Consider the following 17,706-nt stretch of genomic DNA (forward strand, 5'->3'; position numbering starts at 1 on the left):
CAAATTAAAAAATTTGACCATTTTGCCCTTTATTAAAAGGGAAAAAAAGAACAAAAAAACTAGATGTTAACTGAAAAATCTGACAAGATTTTGATTATGGATAAAAATGGCAACAAAATTGAAACCACAGGAACCCAGATTCAAAAGGTTTGAGTTTTGGACTAAAGTGGCAAAAGTGACCAAATCTCAGGGACCGGATGATCACACCTAAACTCTACATAGACATGTGCGAAAAGCAAGAATTGTACAGGAAGACTTATATTTTAAAAACTGCTAGATTGTTCTATTACAAAATAGCTAAGTGTTGGCAATGTCCTAAAGCTCAAGTTAAGACTAACCTGGCTTGAGTATTTTATTATTATTATTATTAGAGTAACAGAAATATAGAAGTTGCCTAGGATGGTACAAGAGCAAGTATCTGAGTTTTAACTCTTCCCATGCACAACTCTATCTCTCTAAATATTCCCATGTTTTGAGGGCACTGTGGATGCAACTTCGTAAATGCCGAATCAAGCATCTGCACCACATCGGCTGGCGGGTACTGTCGTTCAGTACACATCTGCACATAAACAATTCAATCTTCAAACTTGCTCAACAACACTTGAAGATTCAAACTTTATTTATTACTCACCTGTATCATATGATATGCAGCAACACATGACACGATAAGCTCAAAGGGGATTGCTGCCTCGGTTTCATCAGATTCACGCTGCAACTTAGAATCCGATGCAATTAAAGGATTCGGTGCGCAATTCAACTTGTGCATATTATACGCTCCTTGCTCTGAAGGTCTGATTGTTGATGACCTGTAATCCGTGAGGTTTTTCCTCACACCCAGAGATTCTAAAACCGCTGCAATGCTTGAATGAAAATTTTGCTCCCCCTTTATTTTAGACATTGCCTGACGCATTATTCATCACAGTATAATTTGATCAGTTGTGATGAAGATACGGAGTAAAGATGTACAAAATTTTATTACCTGCATGGCAGTATGTACAAGTTTATGTGCTTCAACTCTTGAATTATTCACAATTTCAATCACATTAGGTGCTAACTGATTATTTAGCGTAACTTTGTCAGCAGGATTCATAGGACTAACAATGCCAGTAGAACCGGATTGGTGCTTATGCCACGGAGGCAAAGAGTTTGCTGGGTATGTGTTCTGTTGTCTCAAATTAAGGAGAGCATAAGTAACCTGAAAATATATTTTTACATTTTTATTACTTAAATAAACAATAATAAATATATTCATTTTAAAACGAATAATATGTAGAGAACTACGGTAACCGCATAATGCACATGTATCACATCTTTATCAATAGATACAAATGCATTATAAGGTTCTCAACATATTATTGGTTCTCATGTGAACACTCCCTTATATATATACACACATGAATAGAATCAGATTTTAGTAAGGAATATGCCTGGTCACTGGCTTCCTTGAGCTGCAATAGTACCATTGCGTACTCTTTTCTGAAGCTTTCAGAAACCTTCATATCTATTCCCGTGTTGTTTTTGTGACTCATCAAACCGTCATTTACAAACTTAAGCTCGGTCAATATTGCTTCCTAAAATTCAAATAATAACTTTCTGTTACGCTTCATTAATGATTATGAACGTCACATAAAACTTAAATTCAGGAATGAAAACATTACCTTTTTATCAAGAGCGCGAGTAAGGTCAGCAAGAGCACTTATATCGGTTTCTCTCGACTGGACTTGAGAGACTGAAGGAGGAGCATAAGTCGCGTGCTGTGAAATGACATTTTCTGCAGCTTTAACAGTTGTACCAGACACATTATGTCCCTGTAGAAAACGTATTTGAAACAATTATTATATTACAGACAAAGAAAATAAAAGCTGTTTTTAGAAAACTAACCAATCGTTGATTCATCATGGCGATCGGGGGATTTGGTTCACTCAAAGTAGGTAACATTAATGATCTTGGCTCTCTGGAGTTCATAGAAAGTCTATATAGTGCACTGTTCTCTCTCCTCAAAGCTTCAGGCATGTTATCCAACAGGTTTGATGGCATACAATCAATATCCTATCAGAAAGAAATAGTTAAAAGAGTATATATAATATATACACACGCGCATAGTTGGACTCGAGTGTGTTTTAGAATGCAATGCAATGCAATGCAAACCCTACCTTGACAAATGTAACCCCTAAATCAGGGCGATCAAACTGTACCCTGCATTTATCATGATCAACGGTTAGCACACTTCCATCATGAACTTGTCTTGATTCTGGATGAATGGCAATGACCCGTTGCCCAACCGCCAACGGGCGGGCCAAGTCTGTTGGCAGTCCTTCTCTAGTACCACTTCTAAGCTCGGTGTAATGTTTCCTTACAGATTCCCGATATTGCGAAAGTTTATCCCTTTCTTCACGCAAGAAATTCGTTGAGAATCTTCGGGGCTTCCCTAACGAACTAAAATAAAAACGAACAGGTTTCCCACTATTACAACTCAGGCTCTCAGCATAAACAAAACAAAACAATATAGAAACAATAATAATATAAATATACCTCCTTATGACACCCCACTCGACCTTGGTTAGTCTTGGAATGTGACCTAACCCAACATGATGCAAGTACTCCACGAATTCCTTTTTAGCAAACCAGGGGTAATCGATTGCACTATAAAACCACTCGTAGGTAGACCATCTACGTACCATAGGTTGTGAGAGGTAACAAAAAGCCTTGTCCTGCAAAACCTTATCTTGGGGTTGTGTCTTTTTATTAGGTTTAACCTTGGACAATTTCATCTCCCCATGGTTTGGTAGTAATCTATTTGGATTCACCTTACGCTTATTTCGTCTTTTGGACGGCAAATCAACGACGTCCGAAGTTGGAAGCAGTCCCGTAGATATTGCTGAATCAGCAGCTCCTGTCCTTGATGTATTGCTATTTGAAGAAGAATATTCCACAAGTCTTGTAGATTTACTGTTTTTTGAAGGGATGTTATCTTCATTGGCACCTATGACTTTATTTGAACGTTTTTCTTCTTCAGTGAAAGCGGCCTGATTCAAGTCACAAAAAAGAAAAAATTGACAAATTATATGTTTTATATTATATATTTCTGTAAATAAGTGCATGTCTTGCACTTTTCCACACTCACCTCAAATTTATTTTTTCTTTTCCATGATTTATTGATAAATTGATCTATCAGCTTTCCTTCAGATAAAGCCTTATAATCAACTTTTGATTCCCTTCCTGATTTAGATTTTCCTGATTTTGACACATCAGATCTTGGATACTCATTCGCTATTTTCTTGTCAGCTGGCAATTTAGTTTTGTGTCTTCGATGACCCGTTGGTGGCTTATCTTCTTTCAATACAGGTGAATCTGCACACAAAAATTGAAAAATATTACCATCAGTGCGTTTAAAAATGTGTAAAACAAACACAGGTATAACTCTTGTTCCCATTCATCCATTACTAAACCCTTCAGCCAAGCAAACCCTTTATTAATATTATGGTCAAAAGATGCCAAAGTCAAATACGAGTCTTGGTTGGATCTAATGTAGTAATTAGATAATAAATCCAGGTTAAAAGGTTTCAAAGATTAGCATGAAAATGTGAATAATCTATTGAACCAAGTCCGTTTGTTTTCATAAAATATTTTTGCATTTTTATGGTGGATATTTAACAGTTAAAGGAATCGATCAATATATGATAGATCTATGCAGTTAATGCGGCAAAATATCGGATATCGGTCAAGGACCGATATTTGAAATATAGGCTATCTCGGTGAGATATCGGTAATTTTAATATAATGCAAAATTTATATATATAGCAATTTAACACCAAGAATTCAGTGATATATCAGTGATATATCGGTTATATATCGGTTATATCTGTCAAATATCGGTGATATATCGGTTATATCGGTCAATATCGCCGATAATATCGGTACCGATATTATGACCGATATTTGACACTGATATTTTACTAAGGGACCGATATATGACCGATATAAACTGCATAGTGATAGATGTAAAAAACGAAATAACATTATTCACAAGGGTTAGATAGAACTTATAGAAACTTGATGTGAAGAATAGACCAAATTTGGTTAAAAATAGTAAAGTGCATAGTGTTGCACCAAATTTGATATCTTGGTTGCAGAAGGATTTTCACACCAAAACATCAAATTTGGTGTTTTTATGCATACAAAAACGTATAAGCATTTTATGTTTACCGGATTGTATCATCAGTGACAAGTCGGCCAATGTTTGCAGTGCATCCAAGCCAGAAGGTTCATCTGCACAAATGAGAAGTAACATGTCGGATTGTTTTGTAACCATAGACATGTGCAGTGAGTGTTGGTAGTCAAAATCATTAACATTCAGAAAATGACAAGAAAGTAGTTAACCATATTTATTTACCTCTAAAGAAAAGCTTTTTGTTTCTTTTTCTTTTACCCTGTGACGAGGATTGCTCTATATTTTCATCTGCAACCTCAATACCAACAGCAACTCCTTCTCCTGTACCGCTACATGCTTCCCCACCATCATCAAATTCATTATCATCTTTCTGTCCATAAAATTTGCTCCGTTTCAGGTAAATTTCTTCACCCCCCGCACTTCCTGAACTGCCCTCGAAACACTCTTCATCAATCAAATTACCGTGAAGCTTTGCCCTCGCATTATCCAACTGCAAATGCCATGTCACACATTAAGTATCTCACATAGTTAAATCTTAAGAGTACACTGGAAAACAAATACGAAATTATTACACTTTTTTGCCTGCCCTTCAAAGGTGTGGTTTTCACGCGGTATGGTGATTGAGAAACTTGTGGGGAGCCACCTCTTTGTAAAGCCTCTGTTAACGCCAATGCAGCACCATGTGCCACATCATCCACCTCTCTCTTTTGGCTTCTTTTGTACGGTGACACATGATTTCCATTGTTATCTCTTCTTAATAAATGGTTAATGGGGAACCGCGGTGTTCTTTTCCGAACAGTACATCCTACATTAATTTACAACCATTAGAAGTTGATCTCAACCAATCATATATACATATGTTCATAGTAAGGCGGAAGGGGTTTAACTTACCATCGGATTCCCTTCTCTTCAGTTGTGGCAAAGACCGATCACTTGAACCAACCAACCTAGATTGCAATTGATCTTCGGGCCCACCATTTTGCTGAAGCAACTTGTGGGTACGTTTTTTAGGCTTGTGAAGTAATTTTGGAACATCATTGATCTCTTTATCATTATCGCTTCCTTCCTATTAATGAACTACATTAGTCGACAGCATTGCACCACTTTAATACAACGTAAAAGAGCACGCCAATTATCAATACGATAAACGGGGTGCCTTTTTTCACCATTAAGTACCATTATCAATAAAAAGGGCACAAAAACATATCTGAGAAGGATAATACCGACCTTACTGAAGGGTCCTAATATCTTACATACATATTTTTAAATACAATATTAGTTATGGAAAAGGGGAGGAGTTATATCTAATAAGGAAGGTAATAATCTAAATGGAGGATTTAATCAAACATTTAGAAGGTAAAGTATAACACAACAAATAGAAAAACATCTCTTGTTAATGTTAACAGAATTCAATGTGGTATTCAAGCAAAAAAAAAAAAAAAAAACTATAAACTTAGCAATAAAAACAATTTATATGATCTCACCATGGCATTATAATGATCAGACACCATTGCAATGAACCCAACCACAGATGCTGTTCCTTCTGGCAAGGATAGATATGCCTGAAAACCACAAGAGTAAAAAAACAGTTACCAAAAGGTTAGTTTTCAATCCCAGAAGCTAGCATTCAGATAACAATCAATTTTACTTTCAATATGACCAACTGACACATGAGAGATTTCACTCATAACCCAATTTATCAATGTTAGTGCAACACGTAGCATTCATGGGGTGATCTATTCTTCCTGTATCAGTAGCAAAAGAAGAAAGTTTTTAGCCTTGAGGCACTTGAAAAGCAGTCTGACTGATACGCATAATATTACTATTAGCTGATGAATTAACCCTGGGCCACAAATATGGCAATCCTTTAGGGTTGGTATATACTGTATTCCTGTTTGAAAATTCATCCCTAAACTTCATATCCAAAACTTGATGCAACTGATTTTATATTGATCAGCCAAAGATATTAACCCCTTTAAATAGCAAGGTAGTCAGACCTTTCTCTAGGCGCGGTAAAAGAGCGCATCCAGCCAAGTTCAGGTGAGAGCTTTGGAAAGCCAGGTGTTTTATTTTATAGAGTTGGGACACCCTAAAGTCTCTAACCCGGTTATTCCTTTTTACTCTAACTACCATCGTGGCTCTCTCCTTTTTACTCTCATTACCACAGGACAAGGGATTTCAATATTTGGTTTCAAACCGATTAAACTGAACGAAGCCCGATAAAACCAAACTGAGCTACACATTCTGTTGGGTTTAAAATCCAAACCGAACTGGGTTCTCGGTTCCAAGAATCTCAATTCAGTTCAATCTGAATAACCCAAATAACTATTGTAGCCCCTATTTTTTATTCCGCCCATTACCCATTATCTAATTTCTATTTATCCCAATTATTGTTGATTTGTTGTCAAAGGCGCAAAGGGTGATCCTTGTCAAAGGCGCTTACAAAGCAAGGGCCCGAGATAAGCAAGGCGTATAGCATAAACATAGCATTTTTTGGGGTTTTAGACATGCTTAGGGTTATTTTAGGTTGGTTCCAGACCATTTTTAAATGATTCCGATCAGTTTGCCAAAAAAATGCAGATTTTTGCCGAAATCTGGCCACAGCGCCTAGATGGCAGCAAGACGTTTTCCCTGTGGCATCAACGTGTGGTGTCGCTTCCCTGGACTGGAGGTTGAGGGTTCTAGTTCCATGGCGGATAAAGTTGTAAATTAGGAGTAGAATTAGTGGGTGTGTGTGAGTAAGCCGTTCTAAAAAAGATAGCCCAATGCCCCAATACCTAAATACCTAATCTAAGTCATTAAACATCACCAACTCAAGGTCTCAACTCCATCAACTAATCTAAGTGAACGGCCTTTATTCTTCTCTACGATTAATTTACGCAAATAAAAGATCGATCGTTAGCTGTTTTCATCCTACAATGGCTGCAAAGGTGTAGCGCCCTGTCAATGGCGACCACGTTTCTCAAAACTTACCATTATATTTAATAATACATACTCTATAATTACAAAGAACAGATAAAAAAAATAAAAGAGTAGGAATGTATTTTTCAAAAGTTCAACTGGTGTTGGACATATTTGGCGGCGAACAAATTAGCCCCTCTATATTAATTAGTGGTGGAAATTTCAAACCATTTTATGTTTATCTCTAGAAAAGATTTAACTCAAAAAGAAAATTGATCAAACAGTTACAAATCCAACTAAAGTGATCTAGATGCATAAAATCGTCTACATCTAATAAAAGAAAAGACGTCATAATTGAAACAGTAATTACCCTATTCATTGTGTAGAGCGCTTCAACCATTTCAGAATTCCTAGTACGCACCATGGCAGCCACCTAAATTTCAATGGAAAAAATAAACACGTATATCAGCTAATCAGATTATAACGAAGAAAAAAGAGTATTTAAACCATATAAAAGACGAAAAAGCAAAAACCTTCTTCCAGTCTTTTCCATATTTCCTATAGGCTTTATAGAAGCGCTCAACCTCTTCATCAACCCATGGAGATCCTAACATGTCAGAAAGCTTCCTCTTCTGCACAAAATACCAAGAAATGGTTATTAAACTTTCCTGCCTATCTAAATGAATGTTTGTAACTTTGTATAGTACTTAACAAACAAGATAAAACCTAAAACCTGAAACCAACAAAGATACATAGGACATGCAACTTGCTCATGCGTAACAGTCACTTCGTACATGACTATGCAGAAAGAAAGTGAAGAAACAAGGGGGAGAGAACAAATCCTCTTCATACATAGTTTTTTTAGTTCATACTCAAAACTGAAATTGATATTGGGATGGTTATACATGATATAGAAACAACATAGCTGATGTGTGCAATGATTAATGCTAGAGGCACACATCAATCGTGTAAAATAGCAAGTACTTTAAATCCTTCAATTATTTTAATCTTTGGTCCATTTCAGGTCTTGGTGAGTTGGCTTGTCTCCTTACCATAAAACTTTTAGTCAAAATCTACAACTTTTTAATTTCATGCCTCCCTTTTTACAAATATAAACCTTTTAGCAGGGCTGGAAAAGAACCCTCTTCAGAAAGTAACCAGCAGAGCAATGCCTATAAAAAAATTTACTAAAATCTTTTTCCACACTCGTTTCATAGTTTGTTTTGAGCCAGACCCTTCTATGTGTATGTTTATTTGCTTTTTCCACACAGATGCCCGAAAGCAAGAGTTATCAACTTGCTAACACCAACATAAATGTAATGATCATTTACTACTACTGCTCTATCAACCACTCGATCAAGATACGACAAACCGAAAGAGTTCCATAACAAGTAAAAACGAAGTCTCATAAAACCATTATGACACAACCATTATATAAATCCATAACCAAATTCAAATCTTTATTTCAAAAAGTAAAAGCCATTGAAAACACACACAACTAAAAAAACAATTTCTTAACGAAACTTACCTGCCGCCCGGATTTACTAGCAACACTTTTACCAGGAGAAACATCAACATAATCCGAATACCGCCTGTTCACACTTCTAGACTTCCTCGTCGGAGCCATGAGTAACAATTAACACCTCAATCTATCTGAAACACACATCGGATCAATTACGCAACATCTAACTAGAAAAATAACCACAGATTCAAATTTACAAATCAAATTCAAATTCAACATAATAATGGTTTCCAAAATCATCCAGACACCCAAACAAAATTCTGAAAACATATAATTCGACTCAATTGCATCAATCGATGACGGTGTTAGGTTTTGCTAAGAGTTGAGTTATGATAATCGGTGAAGAGTCGGTGAGTGAAGCAGCAGAATTGGTGAAGTTTAGGGTTTAAGAGATGTGGAAATTAGGGTTTGGAGATTGAATTTTACCTTGGTTAAGGCTTCATGAAAATTGAAAACCCTCTTTCGATTGATTGTAGTTCCTTTTGAAATCAAATCTTTCTTTAACAACAAACACACTCTTTCAATCTTCTCGGCTTTATATATATCCTCCAAAGCTAATGTTTTCTTGAAACCCTTTGGGAAGTACCTCTATTGCACAAAATACCCATACATTTCTTAAACATAGATTACTTACTTATATTTCTATCATAAAACCGTGTTACATATCCGATATCATACTAGTTGGTATCCGATTACACATATTTTATCGCTCGAATACTTAATTTTTATTTTAACTTTTTAGAAGGAATTGTCCAACTGTATAGAATTTAAATTAACTAGTGGGTTACACCCGTGCTCTGTGACGAGGCGATCCAATGGAAACGTAGACGCAATAGTAAAAATAACGTAATGACAGGAATTCGTTTGATATTGGTTCGGTTCGTTAAGATACCGACACTCGATATAAATACCGAAAGAGAAAAAAAGTCATGATACGACCAAAAGAATACCGAGCTGTGTTTACATCGATCGGAAACAATAAAAATGAATACCAATTCCGGTACTGACGTTGATCGGTCAGTATTAGACCAATTTTTTTTGTTACATGTACAACACCAAGTTCGATTGAAACTTAAAAAAGAAAAAACGGAAACAAAAAAATAGACAAAAAAAAGATAGATGAAACAGAAATTCAGAAAAGGACAAAAATATGCAGCAGCTAAAAAGTTCATCTATAATATATATAATAATAATCATATATATAATAATAATGTCCTAAAGACTTGTGTTGGTAATCTTAGTTAAATACTTGATCATAAAACCGTATCATATATTCGATATCATACTCATTGGTATCTGATTTCACGGATTTTATAACTCAAAAACTTAAATTCGTGTTTAAATTTTTTTTGAAAGGAATCTTCCAACTAGGTAGAATTTAAGTTTGTAAGTGTAAATTTGTGGCCAATTTTACACTAGAGGCGTAGTCTGAAAAACAATTTTTTGAAGTGGAATAGCGTGTTGGAATTTTTACCCAAAAGAACCTTAGATCAAACAATAAATTAAGCTACGGTTTCAAACAATAGAATTAACAACTAATAATTTTTCACCTCTTTATTAAGCAATATATTAAGTGCACAAAATTTGATTAGATTAGTTTCACATATTCATTTGTTAAGTTGTCCGAACTACCACCTTACTTAGGTCCACCATATTCATGGATAACCTTGAGTCCTATCGTATTTATACATAACCCGTATTACCTTTGTGCCAGCCAAGGTCCCAACATAGTCATGGACAACTTTTAGTGGCATAACATTTAGTCCTACGGTATAAATGGGTGACCCATGTCTCAATGTATCAACGGACATCCCATTTTTTGTTCCATAGAGCCGACCCAAGCTCTCTCGGGCCTATGACCACACTATATTCAATGCAAAAAATAACCAACTGGTCATACGAAACTACTTGTGGGCGCGATACCACACTAGCACGGAGGAGACATATAATACATGGTGAAAGTGACTTGCAGCCAATTACCGCTCGTCAGGCACTATACCAGGAGATCTCCACGATGTGCCATCGTGTGGGAGACAAAAGGTACAATTTAGAGCGTTGTGTGGTCAATCACAGGACGCTAGTCCACCAACCCTTAACCTCCACTAACGACCGATGGCAGACGGGCAGGAGGTACATCAAGAAAGCGACGTGTGGCCAATCAGGGCGTGCGGACGTACTCTCACCCTGTGGGCACTAAATGCCACGCCAAATGGGACCAGATGGATATTCCTTGACAACAACACCTTGTCCAATTATTCCGCATTCTTTTCCAACCTCTCGGCTATAAATACCACACCTCTCTAAAGGTTTAAGCATCTTACACCCTACTTTTTACACTCCCACTCAATACTTGCTCTCTTGAAAAAAACAATACTTATTCTCACACCGAGGTGGTTACGAGAAGAACCCCCCACATCTCTTTCTAGTAACGAGCTCAAGGAGCTTGTTAGTTTTGTAGATTTGTTATGTGGATTTGAGCTTGTGAAGATCAGAAAATATTACCCCATCGGTTGAACATCTGGATAATCCCATGCGGATTAGACTAGTGTTTTATCATTGGCACCATCCATTTCAGCTATAACATAAATTTTCTCCTATTTTTTCTTTCTGATCATCATAAGTAATCCTCCACCTCCACTCCCTTTTGCCTGTAACACCCCGTGTTTCGAAAGTCAAAGTCAAAGTCAACATTGAAGTCAAAGGAAGAAAAGATTGCTAATTGCGATCTGTCACTCCTTGCTCAACGACTGTTTTGACTTCTTTGACTTGTAGATAATCTATTTATTTTATCGCATTAGTTGTATTATGTGGAATACTTATTAATAATCGAGGTTTAATCGATATTTATCGCTTTAACGCTTATCGCATCGCAATCGCATTCGCAACCCGAACTATGCGTTCTGGATATGGTTTTACGTGTGTGTGCCATTTATGTGTTACTTGTGCATGTTTATTTAATGTTTATATTGTGGTGATTAATCTAAACGCAATCACAACGCTATCGCAATCGAATTGCAAACGCTAAACGCAAGCTAATTAGGATGATTGTATGTTAGATATAGTAGTTGGGATTAATTAGCTAACTCGCTTAAGCGCATCGCAAAACTCAATGCACGAAACGAAACGCCAAAACTCAGTCGTCGGAGCCACTCGATCGAGTGACTGCTCGATCGGATGGTCAACCGATCGGATTGCCACCCGATCGGACAGCCATCCGATCGGTGACCCACCCGATCCTATGCACTTTCCTTTTTGGGAAACCCTATAAATACCCTCAACTGTCACATCACTTGATGTGACAGCTCCTCTCACTCGACCCAGCCGCTCTCAAGCTTCTTTCTCTCGATTTCTCGTGATTCTTGTAAGTTTTCAACCTAAATCTTGTACTTTCTTGATCTACACACACTTTTTATCTTTCTATCTTTTGAATCTTAACTTTGGCTTCAAACCACCAAGAAAAACTTAGATCTGAATGATTTCCACATGAATAAACAAAGATCTCGCGTAGATCTGAACACGTTCATGGCGAAAAGGATTGAAAGACGGTTTTCTAACTTTCTTTCAACTCTTTTACACTCAATGCACTCAAAACCGATAGAATCGAAGCTTGTTCTGATCTTCTACTCCTTCTTGTTGATGTATTGGTTCAAGATCTGGATTCTATCCAAGAGACCACCGATTTGGGTTAAACATGAAACACTGTCTCGAACAGTTAACTGGTCGGACTATGGTGATTCCTGTCCGATCGGGTCACTTGAGTCTTGACAAGGTTTCCGTTGTTTGGCACGTTATCACATCGTCTCAATCAAACTGCAAAACTATCAAACAACCAAGTGTCAAAGACGATCAGACCATCGGAACGGATTTCCGTCCGATCGGTTGCACTTGGCCCCACACTTCAACTATTATTTTCAAGTTTTGGACGACGAACGGATTGTCGTCCGATCTGTTTACCATCCGATCGAACGACCATCTGACCATGTGACATTTGGAACTTCAACACTTAAACAATTTTCAACATGTTCAATAGATGATCAGTGAACGACGGATTGCTACCCGATCGGATTGCTGTCTGATCGAATGACAAACTGCTGTGAACTTGTTCTCACTAAGTGTCCTACTAATCGGATCGTCACCCGATCGAACTGCCGTTCGATCGATCGACCTGAAGGGTAGAGATACTTCTCTGTTTTCAAAATGCTACAACGAAAACTTCAAAAGACAAACCATCATACACAAACACATCTTCACCAAACGAGGTGACAATCCAATCGAATGGCCACCCGAACGGATTGCCACCCGATCGACTGGCCGTCCGATCGGATTACCATGCGACACTTATCACTTCGCACCGTTTTACGCGCCGCTTATCGTTATTGCTATCGTTAACTGTTCAGGCTAATCTCTCTCAGCGCTCCCTTCAATCCAAGGCTATGTTTACTTGTTAAACACAATCTGTGAGTATACTTGATCCCTTTTTGCTTTATGCACTTTTGGGTGTTACATACGTTACCTATATTCAAATCACAAACGACACACAACGCAAACACTATTTATGCGATAACCGTTGTTGCATGTTATACGTGACTCGATTAATGCCTGTTTGTTATGTTTACACATTGATTGTTGTCTACCTGCCTTAGCAACGATAGTATTATAGTTTGGACTCAGCGCCTGTCGTAGACAGGGGTTGTTAATGATATTACTTCACATGTTCGCAGTGGTGAACATGTGTTGCGCACTCGTTACTCGCAGTCAAATCACAGTCACTGGTATTGATAGAATCTTTGTCGATAACTTACATGCTTCACATTATACGTTGTACGTGCTGGTTATGCGTAAACGATTTCGAACTCTATTATGCTATATCAAACTTGTATGTTCACCTTTACACTATGTGTATTGACTCGTATTTTAACGTATGTGACATGTGCTTAGGATGTTTTGCTGCTATGTGGGAATCAAGATTAGGATGGAGTCTTAGAAACAAACAATTTAATTTTATTTGAAAACTGAGTCATCGAACATGTTTTGTTTGGAGAATATCGCTTTCTGTAATAGTTAGATTATTTAAATGGGTTATGGTATGGGACATAATGTTAACTATTTGGTAATTTAGTTGTTATGGAATTTCTCTTGACAATCTGTTCGCTCAGTGCCATGCCCCGAGGTTTCCGCAATTGGTTGGGGTGTGACAGATTGGTATCAGAGCCATAACTATAGGGAATTAGGCAAGACTCGACCTAGTCCGGATCGATGTCTTAGTAACGACCTAGTCTATAGTCTAAGTACCAACAGACCGACTTGTGCATACCCTTAGGGGTATTGTACGAGCTTACTTGCTATATCTCGTTATTCTCGCTTACGCTACACTACGCTGCACTCTATAATTCGTCACTTTTATGCGGATTTTATGTGTTATGTGATTTTACCTGTTTATATGTTCGATTTTTGGTGATTTATTCGCTTTTCGCCTTCGCTTCGATCGACACACACGAATTGCATTGCACATCTATCTCAAAATTGTTAACAAATCGCTACTACTTGGGGAATGACTGTACACTATGTTGCTCGTTGTGTACTCGCTAATCGCAATCGCTATTCTCGAACGCGCGCGGACTTTGAATGATAGGTTTCTGTATTCTGACTGCTTCTATGTGCTCCTACGTGCCCTATGTGCCTTACGTGTTTATGTGTTCTGTGATTATGTGTTTATATGTTACATGACTGTGTTCCTAAGCTTTAGTAGTGTTAGAAGTGTTAGGTGAGATTCGATTATATTGTGTTGAGTCCTGTGGCGATGTCTGTTGCAGACAATGTCGTCATCTGGATCCCTTCACTCTCGAACTGCTCGCCAAAACCAGAAAGACAAACGCCTTGCTGCTCTCATCGCTAAACAGATAGCGAAGGTGATTCCTTAAATCGTTAGCGACCTGCAAGAGAATACTAGCAAGTCTTCTAAATAATCCAGGACAGATTCGCCAAAGTCTGTTTTTAGCTTCAAGCAGTTCAAAGCTTGTGGTCCGAAAGAATTTACTGGCGAAGAAGGTCCTACGGCCCTGTTCCAATGGTTTGATTCAATCGAGGTCACCCTGCGCCAGAGTGGTTGTCCTGATAATCTTCGCACTCTGAACTCCACCGGTGTCTTCCAGTCTCGCGCTTTAGACTGGTGGACGGCTGAGAGAAACAAACGCGGAAATGATGCAGCTTATGGTTTGACGTGGGATGAGTTGAAGAATGTCATGATTGAAGAGTTCTGCCCTCCCCATGAGCGCCAAAAGTTGGAGGACGAATTCTGGCATATCAAGTAGAAGGATGGTGATAATGCTGCTTTGACTGCTCGCTTTAAGCAGCTAAGCATAATCTGTCCTGATCAAGTCAAGACTCCCGATGTGACGATCAAGAAGTATATCCGAGCTCTGCCGGATTGTGTTGCAGATTTTGTGCAAGCTTCAAAACCAGCAACAATCGAGGAAACTTACCTGCTTGCTGCTGAGATCAACGACAAGCGAGTCAAGTCTGGTTTTTGGGATAAATCTTCTAAGAACCTACATCAAGCTACTGCTGCCGCAACCGCTGAAACCGCCACAGCCCCGTAATCTTCGAAATCCTCTCATCGCAAGAGGAAGAATAACAGCAACTCCAGCAACAAGAACTGTGCTGTCACTACCGCTGCCCCGCTTCAAGCCCTACCGGCTCAGCAGCAACCTCAACACTGACCAGTTGCAGCACCAGTTACCTATGCACCGCCTGCAAAGCGTGCTTATACTGGTCCTCACCCTGCTTGCCCAACATGTACTTATCATCATCCAGTGGAATCGCCTGTTGATACTGCGTGCATTGCAACATGTACGACTACTTCACCGCAAACTGCCGTACTGGTCCTTGTCAAGCTACAACTCCAGCTCCTGCTCAATAAGCTCTTCTTACTGCCCCTCAGGGTCAACAACAACCAGCTCCTGCAATCGCTGCTCATGCTAGAGCTTGTTTTGCGTGTGGTGATCCCAACCACTTCGCAAATATGTGTCCCAACAGGGTAGTGAAATAAGAGCCCCAGCAAGCAGCACGCGCCCGAACCTTTAACATCAATGTGCGCCAGGCTCAAGCTGACAACAATGTGGTCAATGGTACGTTCCTTGTGAATGGTATATATGCTTCGTGTTTGTTTGATACTGGAGCCGATAACTGTTTTGTGTCGTTCGAATTCGAAAAACTCCTTAATCGTAAGCGCGCCGATCTCCCCTCGTCGTTCTATGTCGAAGTTGCCACATGTCACACCCCGATTTCTACGTGTCTCACCGGTGGGCCCGGTGGGGGATACCGTGACGTAGTTGGCAACAATATAGTCAAACCAGACAATATATGAATGCACAACGGAAGCATAAAGATAAATATATTTCAACATTGAATGTAATATCAAGGTATCACCATTGTTGAAATAAAATCCACAGGGGATCAGTAATAAGATAAAAATAATTGTTCAACAGACGTAGGCATCTTAAGCTTGCGAGACTCTTTATTGATGCTAAGGAGAAATATCCAGCCAATTACGCTTAGTACCTGCATTTAGTCTTTTTGGGAAAATACGTCAGTTTACACTGGTAAATACATTCAACCGACACTTTTGTAAAATGTTTAATAAAATTGATTTGAATGCACAAGGCACAAACTCTTTATAACTTGGGATAATTTATAATTTAATCTTGTAAAGAATTACATGTTTACTATGCGTTCGGTCGCCCGGGTCGTGCCGGGTTAACCAACGGCTATACCTTTATAATCATGGACATAATGCCGGGTGTACGCCTACACCCGGATGTCAAGGTCGTGGCCATTTCGTAAAATGCTGCCAAGGATATCCGGGACATGGTCATTAAGCTCCCAAAGGCGTAAAGCCAACAAAACAAATTTTTAAACGGGTCACATTGATAATACCCAACTACTAATGAGTTGGGGTCAACTGCCCGACCAAGTGGTATTTTAAATACCGTAACCCAAGCCCATATAACGGAAAACAAGTTAAAAGTATTTACCTTTGCAAGTATAAATCCTTAATCGAATAAATTGCAAATAGCTTTTACTGGTCTCCTATTCTGGAATGAAGGTTTAAAATAACCTATTAGAATCCTAACGGGTCTTTAATTTAGCCTTAGCTTAGACCGGTCAGTTTCAAAGGATAATTACGGTTTAATCGCGTGAAAGGCGAAAACCGGGAATGGGATGTGATTTGGACCCAACAAGTTTGAAGACTTGTTTTATATGGGTATATAACCACACTCTGGACTTTGGGGTCAAAACAATATGGTTTGACCCGTTTCGGCTAGTTTATGTAAACTAGTTACATAAGCCGAACCGTGCGCGCAAAAGGCGTAACGGGTAACCGTAAGAGTTCTACACTGGTTTCCTAAGTCAATATGCTTTAAAGTGGTTGTGGTATCAGTAGGATACCTTCCATAATGCCCGTAACGAGTTTAAGTTCATATTATGCCCCGTAGGGGTATTTCGGTCTTTTTAAAGATTACAAAAGAGGTTTCTGAGTTCTACAGGAAATCTGAGTTTTCCGAACAGTTTATAAAGTTCAAAATACTCTATTTATTATTTAAAATCAGTAGCAACTGGAATCGGGTCAAAAGACCTTGTAGAACTCAAGTTATGTCCGAAAAGGGTATATTCGGTATTTACCGAACCGATGCCATAACCGCAGGTTATGAGCAGGTTAAAAATAATTAAAAATCTTTAAAAATCACAAAATATTATTTTACATCAGTGTGTAAAAGGTTTGGTGTCAAAATCTGGGTTTAGATAGGCGTTATGCTAATTGCGCCATTTAATTACAAAAGTTTTCGTAATTGCGCTATTTAGCATAACTCTTATTCTGGACCTCGGATTGACGTGAAATTTTAGGGACATGCTTAGAAATTAGTAACTAAGGTTATGGTCCTTTCACATGTCCGAAATTCTCGTTTTAAATTAAAAAGGGCGTTACGGTCAACTTTTAAGCATTTAACGGAAAGGTGTAAAAGACTCGGACAAACAACGAACCAGTCACAGAGGGTCATACCATCATGTAACCTGGTTTTAAGAGAGTCCTAAGGCATATCTATATCACACC

General features: G+C 38.3%; 1 protein-coding gene across 1 annotated transcript; it reads right to left on the minus strand.

Annotated features, from left to right (window-relative positions):
* Nucleotides 1-242: 242 nt before the first annotated feature.
* LOC110890470 (protein ALWAYS EARLY 2) lies at nt 243-9,176 on the minus strand. Its single transcript, XM_022138081.2, has 18 exons — nt 9,021-9,176; nt 8,601-8,725; nt 7,606-7,704; nt 7,443-7,505; nt 5,656-5,733; nt 5,063-5,237; nt 4,744-4,976; nt 4,394-4,661; nt 4,207-4,269; nt 3,125-3,351; nt 2,533-3,026; nt 2,154-2,436; nt 1,882-2,049; nt 1,659-1,808; nt 1,428-1,571; nt 980-1,195; nt 632-901; nt 243-559 (listed from the first exon to the last, which is right to left on the minus strand). Exons 2-18 carry the CDS (start codon nt 8,697-8,699, stop codon nt 395-397), a joined length of 3,195 nt encoding a protein of 1,064 aa, XP_021993773.1. The 5' UTR covers nt 8,700-8,725; nt 9,021-9,176; the 3' UTR covers nt 243-394.
* Nucleotides 9,177-17,706: the final 8,530 nt, after the last annotated feature.

This window comes from Helianthus annuus, chromosome 11 (genome assembly GCF_002127325.2).
Source record: "Helianthus annuus cultivar XRQ/B chromosome 11, HanXRQr2.0-SUNRISE, whole genome shotgun sequence".
NCBI classification, from domain to species: Eukaryota; Viridiplantae; Streptophyta; class Magnoliopsida; order Asterales; family Asteraceae; genus Helianthus; species Helianthus annuus.

Coding starts and splice junctions, on each gene's coding strand:
- LOC110890470 (XM_022138081.2), bottom strand. CDS start 8,699: ATGGCTCCGACGAGGAAGTCTAGAAGTGTGAACAGGCGGTATTCGGAT. Junction 7,506..7,605: donor ATGGAAAAGACTGGAAGAAG/GTTTTTGCTTTT, acceptor ATTGAAATTTAG/GTGGCTGCCATGGTGCGTAC. Junction 5,734..7,442: donor CGCTCTACACAATGAATAGG/GTAATTACTGTT, acceptor TGTGGTTTTCAG/GCATATCTATCCTTGCCAGA.